This window comes from Salvelinus fontinalis, chromosome 9 (assembly GCF_029448725.1).
Source record: "Salvelinus fontinalis isolate EN_2023a chromosome 9, ASM2944872v1, whole genome shotgun sequence".
Taxonomy (NCBI): domain Eukaryota; kingdom Metazoa; phylum Chordata; class Actinopteri; order Salmoniformes; family Salmonidae; genus Salvelinus; species Salvelinus fontinalis.
Window position 1 is genome coordinate 37,152,932 of NC_074673.1, and position 19,464 is coordinate 37,172,395.

Below are 19,464 nucleotides of genomic sequence, written 5' to 3' on the forward strand. Positions count from 1 at the left end.
GGTGTCCAAAGCTCTTAAGCCTTGTTCACACTGCAGGCCTCAATTTTCAAATCAGTTTTGTTTTTCAAATCCGTTTTGGAATACTGACTGTCCAAATAGCAAGTTACAAGTCACCAAATCAAATGTGTGTGTTCAGAGGCTGGTTATGGCACACTGCACAGCCGGGTAACTGGCTTCATGTGCACTGCTGAATAATGAATTTAAATCTATTGTATTGAATAAGACATTTCATTTGACCTACATATCAATGGTCTTGTAAAATAACTTAATTGTCACAACAAATAAATCATGAATGAAAGCAAAATCTATGAAAAATACGTGCTGGTGTTTCAAAACTAAATACTGCTAATGCATCTGATGAATGATGTACTCCAGCCATTTACATGTACTCATTTAACAGATGTTCTTATCCAGAGCTACTTATGTGAGCAATTAGAGTTAAGTGCCTTGTGCAAGGGCACATTGACTTTTCACCTAGGGGATTCGAACCAGTGACTTTTTGGCTGCTGGCCACACGCTCTGAACCATTAGGCTACCTGCCGTCCCATAATTAGATGAACTGTGTGCTATTTGCATAATAAGTTAATTACAAGCCAATTATGATTTAATAAGACACACCTAGCCCAGACAGACAATCTGTTTTGCTTCCTTTGCATATCAGAGGAAATCTGACACAACTGGAAAGCTACCTGCTCTGTTACAGAAATCCCTGTCCGAAAAGTTAACCCCTGTAGAATACATTTTAAAAAATTGACTTGAGACCGTCAAACAGGCAGTGCAAAACCGTACTCTGCCACCAGGATGGTGGCTCAAGCATGTCTCATGCGCTGATTGGTCCTGACGTCAGCGAGATTGTCTGAGTGCGGAGCCAAGCGCGCTCTCCCCCTACATTGAGCAAGCTAAACGATGCGAGCGCTCGCAGCCGTCGCCCAGTAGAGTTTCCCAGCTCGCGGACCAAGCACAACAACACCGAAAAATACAGACAGTGTGAGGGCAATATACGAAGACCAGTGCTTTTTTCAAACAAGTGTCAAACGTTATCGTGGTGGATTTTTTTAATGCTTTAACTAGTCGCCGACAGAGCGCGAGAGAGTGGAACGAGAGCGAGTCAGCCAGCCTAGCGAGGGATAAGGAAGAAAGAGGGAAAATAATTGCTGGTATATTTTGGTCCTCGCCAACCGTTACTTTGGATATCAAGAAGATCAGAGGTTGTGTAGTCATGGGATGTACACTGAGCGCCGAGGAGAGAGCGGCTTTGGACAGGAGCAAGGCTATCGAGAAAAACCTAAAAGAAGATGGAGTCACTGCCGCGAAAGACGTAAAACTACTCCTGCTTGGTAAGATGCTTCAGGAGCAGGGGTGGCCCTCGGCTTCTTGTCCATAATCTGAAGTGTCAAAATCACACTCCCGTTTTCTGGTTCCATAGCCAGACGCTAATCTGACTATGAATATAAATGAAAACTACAGCATTTATGTACTTTACCGCCCCTTGTCTCTTTTCATCCCTCCAGGGGCTGGGGAGTCAGGAAAAAGTACCATCGTGAAACAGATGAAGTAAGTGCCACGGTCTAGCAATTCTTTGCATTGAATGTGTGTGATGGATAGGCTACGCATGAGGCTACACACACACAGTGGCTATAGCTTGTGATTGAAGAGTATAGGCTACAGAAGCTTATTTGATCCGCCATATTTGAAAGTAATTATTACCTTTACTGGCGGGAAGAGCTACTGGTGTCATTTATTGGTTTAAACCAACAGCGTTGCGGGTACGGGAAAATATCGATGAGCTGTTCACAAAAATGGTGCTGAAATCGGAACCTGTTTTGCCTACAGCTAATGCACTTTGGCTTTCAATGAGAGCTTGTCTGTCTCTACAATAAACCGTGCATTGACCAGTTTCGATAATCCCTCTCTCAATTAATCTTAGTGGCATGTTTAATCGCACATTTATGCCCCCTGGCCCTTCATTATTTGATCTCGCGGTGTGCGAGCTACTTTATCAAGTGTAGAGAAATAAGCGTGTAATAGCCACCAGGCTATATATGTAACCGGGGTATAGAATACAGCCTAAAACTGGACACCTTTTGTGGGCTATATCTGCTGGTTTGAACGTTTGGGTGGCGTCAATGCCAAATTAGTTGATTCTGTGAACTAAACCCAAGCGATATAGTTGATGAAGATATTCAATTGTTCTCAAATAGCCTACATGTGTGTAGGCTATCTGGTCGAATAATTGGGTGGGAACTTCACACGGCCATTTTTATTTGCCTGCCTCTAAGCCAACACCCTTTCTTTGCCGAATTACATGCCTTTAATCAATCAAATCAATCGTTACGCAATTTCAGACATGAATCTAATTAAGAAGTCAGATTAATGTTTTAATGGCTGTCATTATTTCAACTGTATACCAACATAGTGTGCGTCTTGGTCTCAGTTTGCTGTGGTGTGGGGATGCATCTAGACTTGTATATTAATCTTGTCTCGAATATACTCGTGTGTTCGTGTATGCCTACACTGGCATTGGCACATTCGTAGTTTTGATTATGGTTTACGGTATATAATAAAGAAAGGGAATGGAATGCGACTGGTTGTCAGATATTTAATAAAGAAACGCCTCACATTTCCAAGTGATTGCAGGGCTACTGCCATTTTCAGACACCTTCTGAGTAATTGCTGTTTAGGATTAAATAACATCTAATAGCTACCACAACTTTTTCAGTTTCAACTTTTTTACCACATGAATCGAAGTACCTATTCTAAAATAATTTCAGCCGGTTTCGGTGGTGGACAGCGCCCCTCAGCCTGTGCTCAATCGTTTCCCTTCGGACATTCTCGACTCTTTACGTTATTGGGATCAAGTTCTCTGAACAAGGGTGGAAAACCCGGAGTGGCATTTCACACCTTTGGTCATCTCTGGATGTTCAATGACGTATTGTGTTGTAGTGATTTCAGCGGGTCTGGAGGTTTAGGGTAATGAAATATCGTGTGGATGAAGGGTGGGTGGGTGGTGGGCGGGTTGAATAAAGAGAAAACATTGCATTAAAAATCCTTAACATTTATAATTCTTGTTGAATTCATATCTGTAGACTACATTTAGGTTTTTCTTTCAGTATTTGTATCTACTGTTAGTGTGTAGCCTAAGCCTAAGCTTTAGGGCCTAACTGTTGCATGCAAATACACACCAATTGCCAAATGCGTTTGTGAATGTTGGCAGAAAAAGTATTAGAGAAAAGCTGTAATATGGAGAGATGAAAATAAATAGAAGGGAGGGCCAGAACAGTAGTCTAATTTTTGGGAAAGATTTAAGTGGTAAAAGAGGATGATGGCGGTGCCGGCTATGTTATGTGTAATGATTGTGAGGCGCTATACAAATTCGACAGTCACAAGACTGGGACTTCAAAATGGCACATCATGGGAACTGTACTGTTCAGATGGGTTAAATGGAATAGCAGCCCAACTGAAGTCTGGACACTGACTGTAGGTCTATAATCTCTAAAATAGCTTAATATAATATTAACAGATCTAAGCATATCTTGCAGTAAAATTATAGACCAAATTTAAAATGACTCGGGAACAGGAGTGAAGAAATATTATTTCTTTCTTTCAGCATCTTGAGAGAATGAAAATCACACAAAATATTAATCCAAGCCGAACTGAAATCTTATCAAAAACATGTTGGATCATTTTAACAGCTCATAATTTCCTTAAAACCAGTCAAATTGGAAATTTTACCCGAACATTTTTTCCCATTTCTTTTTGTTGAGTTATTTAATTTTCTCTCTGGTCCCTAAACGTCTTTGCGACTACAGAGAAGCAGAGATGAAAGATAAAAACTTTACCGATGTCAACTAGATGAAGCATTCATTCTATCGATCTATGACATTCTGGTGAGCAAGGTTTTATTTAGTCTTCTAGAGCAACAAGTATTGAGAGAAGAAAAGCTGCATGTATCTAATTCTAGTCAAGTTGACTAACAAACTGTCAGAAATAAGAAGAAACCCATCTAGGCCCATCTAAAAAGGCCTGTCAAAACATTGTTCCACCATCTGACCGTACAATGTATTTTCTATATTTGCAGGTTAGGGTCGGGTGCGGGCCTCAGATTTTCACTTCATTACATAGTCGATGGGTTATTAGCAATTACAGGCGGGTGCGGGTGAACAAACAGCTGATCCACGCATCACCATTGTGTTGCTAAGAGAGCTGTCGCCTCGGCAGATTCGATTGAGATTGTGTTTTTTGTAAATAGGTACATTGGTGGCATGTGCAACATCATTTCATTATGAAGAAGAAACAAAATTGCATTTGATGCAAAAGTGAGTGAAAAATGATAAGGGAAGGTTTTAAAAGCAATTTCGTAACTACTCTAACCAAAAACAATTATATTAGTCACATGCTTCGTAAAACAACAGGTGTAGACTAACAGTGAAATGGTTACTTACGGGCGCTTTCCAACATTGAGTAACGATAACATGTGCAGGGGTACGAGGTTGAGGTAGATATATACATATAACTAGGAATAAAGTGACTAGGCAACAGGATAGATAAAACAGTAGTAGCAGCATATATGAGGAGCCAAAAAGATTTGTGCCAAAAGGGTCAATGCAGATAGTCCGGGTTGCTATTTGGTTAACTATTTAACTAACTATTTATCACTCTTATGACTTGGGAGTAGAAGCTGTTCAAGGTCCTGTTGGTTCCAGACTTGGTGCATCGGTACCACTTGCCATGCAGTAGCAGAGAGAACAGTTTATGCTTTGGGTGGCTGTAGTCTCAATTTTTAGGACCTTCTGACACCATCTGGTATCTAGGTCCTGGATGGCAGGGAGCACAGCCCCAGTGATGTACTGATCCGTGTAGCGCCTTGCAGTCAGATGCCGAGCAGTTGCCATTCCAAGCGGTGATGCAGCCAGTAAAGATGCTCTCAAATGGTGCAGTTGTAGAACTTTGAGGATCTGAGGGTCCATGCCAAATCTTTTCAGCCTACTAAGGGGGAAGAGGCGTTGTCGTGCCCTCTTCACGACTGTGTTGTTGAGTGTGGACCATGATAGATCCTTAGTGATGTGGATACAGAGGAACTTGACGCTCTCGCCCGCTCCACTACTCTTACAAAAAAGGTGCTATATAGAACCTAAAAGGGTTCTTCAGCTGTCCCCATAGGATAACCCTTTGAAGAACCCTTTTGGTTCCATGTAGAACCTTTGGGTTCCATGTAGAACCTTTGGGTTCCATGTAGAACCCTTTCAACAGAGGGGACCCAAAAGGGTGCTCCTATGGGGACAGCCAAATAACCCTTTTAAAACCCTTTTTTTCTAAGAGTGTACAGCCATGTTGATGTTTTCCTTGGTCCACGATGAGCTGGTCTCACTCTGCCAGGTCTCTGACCTTCACTCTATCGGCTGTCTCATTGTCGTCGATGATCAGGCCTACCAACGTCGTCTCGTCAGCCAACTTAATGATGGGTAAGGAAATTGTGCGTGGCCACGCAGTCGTGGGTGAACAGGGAGTACAGGAGGGGCCCCCTGTGTTGAGGGTCAGTGTGGCGGCTAAGTTGTTGCCTACTCTCACCACCTGGGGGCGGCCTGTCAGGAAGCCCAGGATCCAGTTGTAGAGGGAGGTGTTCAGTCCCAGGATCAGTCCCAAGGTCCATAGCTTGGAGGTTACTATGGTGTTGAACACTGAGCTGTAGTCAATGAACAGCATTCTCACATAGGTGTTCCTCTTGTCCAGAGGGGAGAGGACAGTGTGTAGGGCAATAGAGATTGCATCATCTGTGGATCTATTGGGGCGGTATGCAAATTATAGTGGGTCTAGGGTGTCAGGTAAGGTAGAGGTGATATGATCCTTGACTAGTCTCTCAAAGCACTTCATGATGACATAAGTGAGTACCTATTGGTAGATGGGTAAAAATAAATTAGAGCGGTATGCAAATTGGAGTGGGTCCAGGATGTCTGGGATAATTGTGTAGTGTAGATGTGAGCCATGACCAGCCTTCCAAAGCATTTCATGGCAACAGATGCTAAGGGGAAATAGTCATTTAGACAGGTAACCTTGGTGTTCTTGGGCACAGGGATTAGGGTGGTCTACTTGAAACATGTAGGGATTACAGACTGGGTCAGGGAGAGGTTGAAAATGTCAGTGAAGACACTTGCCAGCGGGTTGGCTCATGCTCCGAGTACACGTCTGAATGTTAACCTGTTTAAAGATCTTACTCACATTGGCTACGGAGAGAGTGATCATACAGTCGTCCAGAACAGCTGGTTCTCATCCATGGTTGTGTTGTTTGTCTCGACGCGAGCATAGAAGACATTTAGCTTGTCTGGTAGGCTCGCGACTGGGTTTCCCTTTGTAATCCGTGATAGTTTGCAAGACCTGCCACATCTGACGAGTGGCAAAACCGGCGTAGTAGGATTCGATCTTAGTCCTGTATTGACACCTTGCCTGTTTGATGGCTCGTCAGATGTCTTAGCAGGATTTCTTATAAGCGTCCGGATTAGTGTCCCGCTCCTTGAAAGCGGCAGCTCTAGCCTTAAACTCAGTGCGGAGGTTGCCTGTAATCCATGTCTTCTGGTTAGACATCGTTGATGCACTTATTAATGATACCGGTGACTGATGTGGTAAACTCCTCAATATCAATCAAGTTTATTTTATATAGCCCTTCGTACATCAGCTAATGTCTCGAAGTGCTGTACAGAGACCCAGCCTAAAACCCCAAACAGCTAGAATGCAGGTGTAGAAGCACGGTGGCTAGGAAAAACTCCCTAGAAAGACCAAAACCTAGGAAGAAACCTAGAGAGGAACCAGGCTATGAGGGGTGGCCAGTCCTCTTCTGGCTGTGCCGGGTGGAGATTATAACAGAACTATGCCAAGATGTTCAAAAATGTTCATAAGTGACAAGCATGGTCAAATAATAATCATGAATAATATTCAGTTGGCTTTTCATAGCCGATCATTAAGAGTTGAAAAACAACAGGTCTGGGACAGGTGGCGGTTCCATAACCGCAGGCAGAACAGCAGCAAGGCCAGGCGGACTGGGGACAGCAAGGAGCCACCACGCCCGGCAGTCCCGACGTATGGTCCCAGGGCTCAGGTCCTCCGAGAGAAAGAAAGAGAGAAGGAGAAAATTAGAGAGCCAAGATTTTCAAAATGTTCATAAATGACAAGCATGGTCAAATAATAATCAGGAATAAATCTGTTGGCTTTTCATAGCCGATCATTAAGAGTTGAAAACAGCAGGTCTGGGACAGGTAGGGGTTCCGTAACCGCAGGCAGAACCGTTGAAACTGGAATAGCAGCAAGGCCAGGCGGACTGGGGGCAGCAGGGAGTCGTCATGCCCGGTAGTCCTGACGTATGGTCCTAGGGCTCAGGTTCTCAGAGAGAGAAAGAAAGAGAGAATGAGAGAATTAGAGAAAGCATACTTAAATTCACACAGGACACTGGATAAGACAGGAGAAGTACTCCAGGTATAACCAACTGACCCTAGCCCCCCGACACAAACTACTGCAGCATAAATACTGGAGGCTGAGACCATCGGATGAATTCCGGGAACATATTCCAGTCTGTGCTAGCGAAACAGTCCTGTTGCTTAGCATCCCCTTCATCGGACCACTTCTGTATTGAGCGCATCACTGGTACTTCCTGTTTGAGTTTTTGCTTGTAAGCAGGAATCAGGAGGATATGGTCAAATGGAGGGTGGGGGAGAGCTATGTATGCGTTTTTGTGTGGCGTAAAGGTGATCTACAGTTTTGTCTCCTCTAATTGTACAGGTGACATGCTGGTAGAATTGATGTAAGACCAATTTCATTTTTCCTGCATTAAAATCCCCGGTCACTAGAAGCACCGGCTCTCGATGCTCATTTTCTTTTTTGCTTATGGCCCTATACAGCAGTGGAGGCTTCTGAGGGCAGGACGGCTCATAATAATGCCTGGAACGGTGCTAATGGAATGGCATCAAACACATGGAAACCATGTGATTAATGTATTTGATACCATTCCACTGATTCCGCTACTGCCATTACCACGAGTCTGTCCTCCCCAACTAAGGTGCCACCAACCTCCTCTGCTATACAGCTCATTGAGTGTGGTCTTAGTGCCACCAACCTCCTCTACTATACAGCTCATTGAGTGTTGTCTTAGTGCAACCAACCTCCTCTGCTATACAGCTCATTGAGTGTGGTCTTAGTGCCACCAACCTCCTCTGCTATACAGCTCATTGAGTGTGGTCTTAGTGCCACCAACCTCCTCTGCTATACAGCTCATTGAGTGTGGTCTTAGTGCCACTAACCTCCTCTGCTATACAGCTCATTTGTTGTGGTCTTAGTGCCACTAACCTCCTCTGCTATACAGCTCATTGAGTGTGGTCTTAGAGCCACCAACCTCCTCTGCTATACAGCTCATTGAGTGTGGTCTTAGTGCCACCAACCTCCTCTACTATACAGCTCATTGAGTGTGGTCTTAGTGCCACCAACCTCCTCTGCTATATAGCTCATTGAGTGTGGTCTTAGAGCCACCAACCTCCTCTGCTATACAGCTCATTGAGTGTGGTCTTAGTGCCACCAACCTCCTCTGCTATACAGCTCATTGAGTGTGGTCTTAGAGCCACCAACCTCCTCTGCTATACAGCTCATTGAGTGTGGTCTTAGAGCCACCAACCTCCTCTGCTATACAGCTCATTGAGTGTTGTCTTAGTGCCACTAACCTCCTCTGCTATACAGCTCATTGAGTGTGGTCTTAGTGCCACTAACCTCCTCTGCTATACAGCTCATTGAGTGTGGTCTTAGAGCCACCAACCTCCTCTGCTATACAGCTCATTGAGTGTGGTCTTAGTGCCACCAACCTCCTCTGCTATACAGCTCATTGAGTGTGGTCTTAGTGCCACCAACCTCCTCTGCTATACAGCTCAGTGAGTGTGGTCTTAGAGCCACCAACCTCCTCTGCTATACAGCTCATTGAGTGTGGTCTTAGTGCCACCAACCTCCTCTGCTATACAGCTCATTGAGTGTGGTCTTAGTGCCACCAACCTCCTCTGCTATACAGCTCATTGAGTGTGGTCTTAGTGCCACCAACCTCCTCTGCTATATAGCTCATTGAGTGTGGTCTTAGTGCATCGGTTTGTGGTGGTAACTAGAAAGCTACAAAAAATCTAGATGAAAACTCTTTGTAAATAATATAGTCTACAGCTAATTCTAAGTTAGGCGAGCAGAACCTCAAGACTGTCTTAATATTAGAGCTTGTGCACCAGCTGTTAACAAAAGACACCCCCCCCTTGAGCTTACCCGAGGCTGCCGTTCGATCCTGCCGATACATTAAAAAAATCCATGTCCTTATTTGGCCACGACTCCTAGAAATGTAGGATATTACAGTTCTCCAGGTCCCGTTGATAGGATAGTCTTGAACGGAGCTTGTTCAGTTTGTTCTCCAGTGATTGTATGTTCTTCATCAATAGAATGGAGCGTAGAGGGGGTTTAAGAGTCGAGGCTGTTATAGCAGCAAAGGGGGGGACCCACTCCATATTAATGCCCATGATTTTGGAATGAGATGTTATACAAGCAGGTGTTCACATACTTTTGTCATGAGATAGAGCTATAGATTATAGATATCCACACACACAACAATTTCAACAATTTCTGAGTTAAGGAAATAGGTCAATTTAAATAAATTCATTAGGCCCTAATCTATGGATTTCACATGACTATGCAGCCAATCAGAATAATTTAACTTAACAGAATAACTTAATAACTTATTTCGCACAAAAAGTGCTTTATTACAGAAATAAATACTCCTCAATTTCATCAGCTGTCCAGTTGGCTTGTCTCAGAAGATCCTGCAGGCGAAGAAGCCGGATGTGGAGGTCCTGGGCTCCACGTGATCTACGGTTGTGACGCCGGTTGGCCATACTACCAAATTCTCTAAAACAATGTCTGGGGCGGCTTATGGTAGAGAAATGAACATTCAATTCTCTGGCAACAGCTCTGATCGTGACAAACCATTTCTGTATGGACCTCACTTTGTGCACGGGGGAATTGTCATGGTGAAACAGGGAAGGGCCTTCCCCAAACCTTTGCCATAAAGTTGGAAGCACAGAATCGTCTAGAATGTCATTGTATGCTGTAGTGTTAAGATTTCCCTTCACTTGAACTAAGGGGCCTAGCCCGAACCATGGAAAAACAGCCCCAGACCATTATTCTTCCTTCACCAAACTTTACAGTTGGCACTATGCATTGGGGCAGCTAGTGTTCTCAGTGCAAGATTCGTCCGTCGGACTGCCAGATGGTAAAGCGTGGTTCATCACTCCAGAGAACACGTTTCCACTGGTCCAGAGTACAATGGCGGTGAGATTCACACCACTCCATCCAACGCTTGGCATTCCACATGGTCATCTTAGGCTTGTGTGCGGCTGCTTGACCATGCAAACCCATTTCATGAAGCTCCTGACGGAGAATCTTGTGCTGACGTTGCTTCCAGAGGCAGTTTTGAAAGCGGTAGTGAGTGTTGCAACAGAGGACAGAATTTTTACACGCTACACGCTTCAGTACTTGGCGGTCCCGTTGTGTGAGCTTGTGTGGCCTACCACTTCACGGCTGAGCCGGTTGTTGCTTCTATACATTGACTTCACAATAACAGCACTTACAGTTGACCCGGACAGCTCCAGCAGGGCAGAAATTTAACAAACTGACTTGTTGGAAAGGTGGTATCCTATAACGGTGCCACGTTGAAAGTAACTGAGCTCTTCACTAAAGCCATTATACTGCCAATGTTTGTCTATGGAGATTGCATGGCTGTGTGGTCGATTCTATACACCTGTCAGCAACGGATGTGGATAAAATATCCACTGATTTGAAGGGGTGTCCACATACTTGTGTGTGATATATACACACAAAAAAAAAGATTAAATAGATTTCAACAATTTTGTATAACAATAAATAAAACTCAAGTTTTGAGTTCGGCATTGTTTTGTGTATCAGTTCATAATGCATATTACATGGAATCAGTACATAGAAATGTTCCTCCCCACTATTTTGCAACCTGTATAGCACAGCTGTCAATGTTTTGGTCCTTTAAATGAAACTGGTATACTTTATTTATCACAATTTTCTTTAGCCAATTTTGGTCTTTAATGCAGGGCCGACAGACAAGTTCCTTACCTTCAGGGTATTTATTAACAAGGCACAGTACAAGGACACAGAAGTACAAGGACACAGAGGCGCAAGGAGGAAGATGTTATGGCTTGTAGGTAAGTTTGTGATACAAGTTATGATATGAGGTAGTGGTTCTGGGGGATACAACATATTAGGCTATTCAAAGCAAAGTGCCATAATTAATAGGATCATGTTAAAGTGTATAACAGGAACAAAGGACATCACCGAGAGAGCTATATCTCCACACACAGAGTGTACAAAATATTAGGAACACCTGCTCTTTCCATGACAGACTTACCAGGTGAAAGCTATGATCCCTTATTGATGTCACTTGTTAAATCCACTTCAGTGTCGATGAAGCGGAGGAGACAGGTTTAAGAAGGATTTGTAAGCCTTGAGACATGGATTGTGCATGTGTGCCATTGAGGGTGAATGGGCAAGGCAAAATATTTAAGTGGCTTTGAACGTGGTATGGTAGTGTCCATGCCCCGATTAATTGAGGCTGTTCTGAGGGCAAAGAGGGTACAACTCAACATTAGGGAGGTGTTTTGTACACATACATTCAGACAAAGGAAGTATTCTAAGGCATATAAGTGGTCTAATTGGCAATGTACATTTACAGTGAGCACAAAGTATTGGGACAGTGACATTTGTTGTTTTGGCTCTGTACTCCAGCAATTTGGATTTGAAATGATACAATGACTGAGGTTAAAGTTTACTGTCTGCTTTAGTTTGAGGGTAAGAATAGAATGTTTCTAAATACGTCAACATGAATGTGGATGCTACCATGATTACGGATTATCCTGAATGAATCGGGAATAATGATGAGTGAGAAAGACAGACGCACAAATATCATACCCCCAAGACATGATAACCTAACCTCTCACAATAACAGGGATTCATCTTTTTTTGTGGGGTGGGGTGTATGATATGTGCGTCTAACTTTCTCAGTCATTAACGATTCTTTCAGGATTATCCGTAATCATGGTAGCATCCACATTAATGTAGAATGTAGCATCCACATGAATGTAGAAGTGTTTAGAAACATGTTCTATTCTTATTTACAAGAAAACAGACACTACATTATTTACTATTTATTTCTATTGGGCACAAAATAATGAAACCACCAAAACAGACAGCAAATGCATCCAACAAATTTGTAGTCACACAAGCATGGTGTAGTCATTGTGTGCCAGGAATATGGGACCAAATACTTTTTACTACTTGAATACAAAAGTGAATGTCCTAATACTTTTGTACAAAAAGTGCTGTTATTTCTAAATGGTTCACCCAATATGGATGGAAATATCCTCAAATTAAAGCTGACAGTCTCCATGTTATCCTCATAGTATTATTTCAAGTCCAAAATGCTGGATTACAGAGCCAAAACAACAACAAATGTGTCACTGTCCCAGTACTTCACTATATATACAGGCAAGGAAGTCAGCATTATGCAGTCTTATTAACACATGGACAGCTCCTTACTTAAACTCATGCACGTAGGCCACCAAAAACACTGAACACATGGAAATGGAGATAAACTGCATTTGTAGCTGAGGAAGGGAGAGGAATGATGATTATCAGAGTGAGTTCAGGTTTGGTGAGTTGGCAGCAGAGGGGGCGTGTCCAGAGGGTAATTAGGGAATTGGTGAGATGGCATGATCCTTCAGAACAGTTACCCTGAGCTTTTTTTTGTTAGTGAAGCGTAGATGAATGGGGAATGGGGAGCATTAGTTTTAAAGCCCAGCTAATGAGGGATTTAATTGGATGAGAATGCAAGACTGTGAAATCTCTAGCCAGCAGTGATTACAATACAGAATAATATGTTGCTGCAGGTGCAATGGAAGCATGTCTGGAATGTTGGCGTGTGTGTGAGAATAAATTGGTGTGTTTGTCTGACCTGAGAGGAACAACGTCTAGTGTGTTAAGTGTTCATGGGCTTGATTTTCACACCACGCTATTCACGAAAAGGTGTGAAACCATGTCTCTCTTTGTGTTTGTTTGTTTTCTGTGTGTCAGAGAGAGACGTGAACAGAGATCGAGAGGGTCAGAGAGAGAGAGAGAGAGAGCGAGCGAGGGTGGGTGGGCGTGGGTGCTAATATTTGCCAAGCAGAGTGCATGCAGTAAGGGATATGTGATTATGCTACTTAACTGGACCTTTGTCCAGGCAGCAATACCCATCTGCCTCATCATTAGCAGTGTGAGAAGGAAGTGACTAAACTCATGTCACACTAACTCCAACTGGACTGGACTCTTTTACCTAATGCTTAGGCCACACTTTACTATCAAGGAACGGTCAGAGGAATACATTGTGCACTGTGTATTAGACCGAGGTGAATGTGTGTGTGTGTGTGTGTGTCGAGATGTAGGCCATGTGTGAACAGGCATCTCTATCTCTTCCATCTCTTTCTCCTCGTTCTCTCTGAGAGGAACGTTTGGACCATCTGTTTATAAAGACTGTGTATTTCATGTGTATGGGAAGAATGGGTCCAGAGTTGGTCCAGGTGGTAAACTGACCACTAGGGCCAGGGTTGGGTAGGTTACTTTCTAAATGTAATCCATTACAGTTACTAGTTACCTGTCCAAAATTGTAATCAGTAACATAACTTTTGGATTACCCAAACTCAGTAACGTAATCGGATGATTTATTTTGGATTACTTTCCTCTTAAGCAGCAATAGAAGAAGATAAAAAATAATCCATCAAACGCATTTTGTGTGTCATAACAGTAGTCAAACTTCAACTTGCTCCATTTTTCAATGCTGAATTGAATGTCATTGAGGAAACAAAAATGTGTAATTATGTATTTTTTCGCAAACATCCTTTCTGAATTTAAAATTGTCATGAAACAAAAAGTGTATTTTCCCACCAGAGACGCGTTTCCATCAAACTGACTTATTGCGGATAAAAGTGCGTGATTTACATTTACATTTTAGTCATTTAGCAGACGCTCTTATCCAGAGCGACTTACAGTAGAGTGCATACATTTTTTATTACATTTTTTACAGTTCATTACATTTTACATACTGAGACAAGGATATCCCTACCGGCCAAACCCTCCCTAACCCGGACGACACTATGCCAATTGTGCGTCGCCCCACGGACCTCCCGGTTGCGGCCGGCTGCGACAGAGCCTGGGCGCGAACCCAGAGACTCTGGTGGCGCAGCTAGCACTGCGATGCAGTGCCCTAGACCACTGCGCCACCCGGGAGGTAAAAAACAACTTTTGTAGTTAAATTCCCATGTACCGAAATGTTTTTTAGCTAAATTGGTTGCCATCGCATTTTCAACTCTACTGAAGGTTTTGTCAGAAAAAGTGTTGCGTCATTTAGCAGATGTGCCCACTCTGGTCTTGTCACATGTGCTCTAGACAACAGCTCTCAGATACAGAGCGGGTAGGGTAGCCTACATGATGAGATTATTATGGATAAACACAAGATAGTTTTTGCTTGTCAAATGGCAGCCAAGCATCGATGATCATGTCACCAGAATAAGACCGTGAATATTTATTGAAAAGGAGCATCAAGCTCCTCACCTTGAACCTTCACCACCCTGTGAAGTTCAGCATAACTTTACATTTCATTTGTAGCCTAATAAACTGCATGCTTTCCCGAGTTGTAGTGGGAGGACCACACAACATAATATTGTGTGACTACAAGTAAAAAATTGTTATTATATCAGTGTTTGCTTTTAAAGATGTTTCCACCACCATTCCTTACATAATACTTTTAAAGACACCAAAAAAAATCCCACCATATCAAACAAAGAAATTGTCTGTTTTCCTGTTTCCATCAGCCCTCGTGACATTTTTCATGCGTCAGGTAATTAATCTGCATGAAATGGTTGAATGGAAACCTGGTGTAATGAGCTACTCCCCAACCCTGTTGAGGGCTCTCTATGGCGTTTTGTATTTGTAAGCATGCCATGATGATGTGTGTGTGACACTGCGTGCATGTGTGTAGTTTGATATATTCGTGATTCATCACTTGCACATACAGTGGCTTGCGAAAGTATTGACCTCCTTGGCATTTTTCCTATTTTGTTGCCTTACAACCTGGAATTAAAATAGATTTTTGGGGAGTTTGTATCATTTGATTTACACAACATGCCTACCACTTTGAAGATGCAAAATATTTTTTATTGTTAAACAAACAAGAAATAAGACAAAAAAATGGAAACTTGAGTGTGCAAAACTATTCACCCCCCAAAGTCAATACTTTGTAGAGCCACCTTTTGCAGCAATTACAGCTGCAAGTCTCTTGGGGTATGTCTCTATAAACTTGGCACATCTAGCCACTGGGATTTTTGCCCATGCTCCAGCTCTTTCAAGTTGGATGGGTTCCGCTGGTGTACAGCAATCTTTAAGTCATACCACAGATTCTCAATTGGATTGAGGTCTGTGCTTTGACTAGGCCATTCCAAGACATTTAAATGTTTCCCTTAAACCACTCAAGTGTTGCTTCAGCAGTATGCTTAGGGCCATTGTCCTGCTGGAAGGTGAACCTCCATCCCAGTCTCAAAGCTGTGGAAGACTGAAACAGGTTTCCCTCAAGAATTTCCCTGTATTTAGCGCCATCCATCATTCCTTAAATTCTGACCAGTTTCCCAGTCCCTGCCGAGGAAAAACATCCCCACAGCATGATGCTGCCACACCGTGCTTCACTGTGGGATGGTATTCTCGGGGGGATGAGAGGTGTTAGGTTTGCGCCAGACATAGCATTTTCCTTGATGGCCAAAAAGCTACATTTTAGTCTCATCTGACCAGAGTGCCTTCTTCCATATGTTTGGGGAGTCTCTTACATGCCTTTTGGCGAACACCAAACATGTTTGCTTATTTTTTTCTGGCCACTCTTCTGTAAAGCCCAACTCTGTGGAGTGTATAGCTTAAAGTGGTCCTATGGACAGATACTCCAATCTCCGCTGTGGAGCTTTGCAGCTCCTTCAGCGTTTCCAATCTACGCTGTGGAGCTTTGCAGCTCCTTCAGGGTTATCTTTGGTCTCTTTGTTGTCTCTCTGATTAATGCCCTCCTTGCCAGGTCCATGAGTTTTGGTGGGCGGCCCTCTCTTAGCAGGTTTGTTGTGGTGCCCTATTCTTTCCATTTTTTAATAATAGATTTAATGATGTTCAAAGTTTCTGATATTTTTTTATAACCCAACCTTGATCTGTACTTCTCCACAACTTTGTCCCTGACCTGTTTGGAGAGCTCCTTGGTCTTCATGGTACCGCTTGCTTGGTGGTGCCCTTTGCTTAGTGGTTTTGCAGACTCTGGGGCCTTTCAGAACAGGTGTATATATACTGAGATCATGCGACAGATCATGTGACACTTAGATTGCACACAGGTGGACTTTATTTAACTAGTTATGTGACTTCTGAAGGTAATTGGTTGCACCAGATCTTATTTAGGGGATACATAGCAAAAGGGTCAATACATATGTACACACCACTTTTCCGTTTTTACATTTTTTAGAATTTTTTGAAACAAGTAATTTTTTTCATTTCCCTTCACCAATTTTGATTATTTTGGGGATGTCCATTACATGAAATCCAAATAAAAACCAATTTAAATTACAGGTTGTTATGCAGCAAAATAGGAAAAATACCAAGGGGGTGAATACTTTTGCAAGGCGCTGTAAGGGGCTTTGTAAATCAAGTTTGGATGTATTAGCAGTTTATTAAATGATTGGATAAAGGAAAGGAATGCTGACATTTAGAGTTTAACAGCATAAAGTGGAGCTATAGCCTAAATCTAAGTTGGTATTAGACCTGGATAACTGACATGATCGTTGAAGTTCTAAGAGTACAGCAGTCTGATGACTCTGCTTATAATGGTCACATGAACTATGTGTCCTTCTTTTTGATTGGACTGTGATGTTCATCACAGCAGTCCCCGCTATTCTCCTTTCAAAATATGACTGAGTTTGATAGTGAAAACAGTAGGAGAGGTTTTAGGCTGAGGAAATGCTAGACAAACATCTATCTGTCTGCATTAGTCTCCATGGTTCTGTGGTCTCTGTTCTGCTCATTAGCAGTCTCTGTTGTGTGAGGCAGTCCCAATTGTTCTCTTTACCTCCGTCTGTGGTCCAGCCTCTCACACACACATACACTAAAGCCCTGCACGGGCATGACATTTAGGCCGAGCCCTACCCATGCCTGTGACGTTCAGGCCCTACCGTACCGGGGCCCAAATTGCTTCTGCCAAATTTAAGGCCTGCATAGTTAGTATACCCATTAATTGCTAGTCTCTATCTGTCCCCCGCACAGCCCCCTCCGTTCCGTGTGTGAGTATCCATAGCAACGGCTCCACTTTTGTTAACTTGCTTAATGACAAGATGTGAAATAGCTGTTAGCTAGCTACTTTTCATCACTCTAAACTCTGACAAAACTCATAAAACATTATTGTTTTCTGTGAAATAATTTCGACACTGACAATGTTTTGTCATCCTAGAACATCCACAGTATACCACAGTGTTAAAATAGTGAAAAATATTTTTCAGTGGCAATTAAGGAGGCGATAACTGACTAAATAGACCCAGAAAAAACTATGACTACACTGAACAAAAACATAAACGCAACATGCAATAATTTCAAAATTTTACTGAGTTACAGTTCATGTAAAGAAATCAGTCAATTTAAATAAATAAATTAGGCCCTAATCTATAGATTTCACGACTGGGAATACAGATATGCATCTGTTTGTCACAGATACCTTTAAAAAAAAGTAGGGGCATGGATTAGAAACCCAGTCAATATCTGGTGTGCCTCATAAATGTTTGCACATTTTGAAAAATAAAAAAACTTAAATATGACATTTACATAACTATTCAGACCCTTTTCTTAGTACTTTGTTGAAACACCTTTGGCAGCAATTACTGCCTGAGGACTCTGGAGCAGGTTTTCATCAAGGATCTCTCTGTACTTTGCTCCATTCATCTTTTCCTCGATCCTGGCTAGTCTCCCAGTCCCTGCAGCTGAAAGAATTCCCACAGCTTGATGCTGCCACCACCATGCTTCACTGTAGGGATGGTGCCAGGTTTTCTCCAGACGTGATGCTTGGCATTCAGGTCTGAGAGTCTTTAGGTGTCTTTTGGCAAACTCCAAACGAGCTGTCATGTTTTTTACTGAGGAGTGGCTTCCATCCGGCCACTCTACCATGAAGGCCTGATTGGTGGAGTGCTGCAGAGATGGTTGTCCTTCTGGAAGGTTCTCCCCTCTCCACAGAAGAACTCTAGAGCTCTGTCAGAGTGACCATCGGGATCTTGGTCACCTCCCAGACCAAGGCCCTTCTCCCCCGATTGCTCACTTTGGCTGGGCGGCCAGCTCTAGGAAGAGTCTTGGTGGTTCCAAACTTCTTCCATTTAAGAATGATGGAGGCCACTGTGTTCTTGGGGATCTTCAATGCTGCAGATATTTTTTGGTACCCTTCCCCAGATCTGTGCCTCGACACAATCGGAGCTCTACGGACAATTTCTTAGACCTCATATAGACAAGTCTGCGCCTTTCCAAATCATGTCCAATCAATTGAATTTACCACAGGTGGACTCTAATCCAGTTGTAGAAACATCTCAAGGATGATGAATGGAAACATGATCCACTTGCGCTCAATTTCGAGTCTCATAGCAAAGGGTCTGAATACTTATGTGAATAAGATATTTCAGTTTTAGATTTTCAATAGATTTGCAAAAATGTCCAAAAACCTGTTTTGACTTTCCTTATGTGGTATTGTGTGTAGATTGCTGAGGCAAAAATTATACAGAATACATTTTAGAATAACGCTGTAAAGTAAAGACATGTGGAGAAAGTCAAGGGTTCTACATACTTTCCGAAGGCACTGTACCTAGCTTTGGAAACAACTCCTGTTGTTCTCAGCTTTCTGTGGGTATACTTTTCATTTGAGCTCAAGAGCAACTATTTTTACAACCGAGATATTTTATATGGCTTTCAGATATGAAGCGCGCGAAATGCGCAATTGCACATCGGCCATTGCGTCTGCATAGGGTAGCAGGGCTACAACTGCAAAAAAAAAAAGGGACATTATATTTACTGTTGGATTAATACATGGCTACTAGCAGTGGGTATTATATTTTGTGTTAGTGAGCTAGCTAATGTGTTTTGAGTTTTCACTTCCTCATGTTGAATAAGCCCCAAAATTATCCTATGATATTGATGTATTTAAAGATGTAGGGAAATTCATCTCTTTTGAACAGAAGAAATCGGACATTACAGGGAGTCCTATTTTAACAGTAAAATATAACAACAATACCCTATTGTTAACTCACAATTCATGACAATCACTGGATTAGGTTGCTCCACAAAATATCTCAGCAG

The 19,464-nt window shown here is 42.6% G+C and overlaps 1 protein-coding gene across 2 annotated transcripts in view; it reads left to right on the forward strand.

The window, feature by feature from the left end:
- Positions 1-869: 869 nt before the first annotated feature.
- The window catches only part of LOC129862516 (guanine nucleotide-binding protein G(o) subunit alpha), a 152,215-nt gene continuing 133,620 nt past the window's right edge, over positions 870-19,464 (forward strand). Inside the window, exons 1-2 of one of the 2 annotated variants that reach the window (XM_055934270.1) lie at positions 870-1,337; positions 1,512-1,554. In XM_055934270.1, the coding sequence (XP_055790245.1) occupies positions 1,220-1,337; positions 1,512-1,554 (161 nt within the window). In that variant the 5' untranslated portion in view covers positions 870-1,219. The remainder of the gene's footprint in view (positions 1,338-1,511; positions 1,555-19,464) is intronic. The other variant, XM_055934269.1, reaches the window with a different exon arrangement.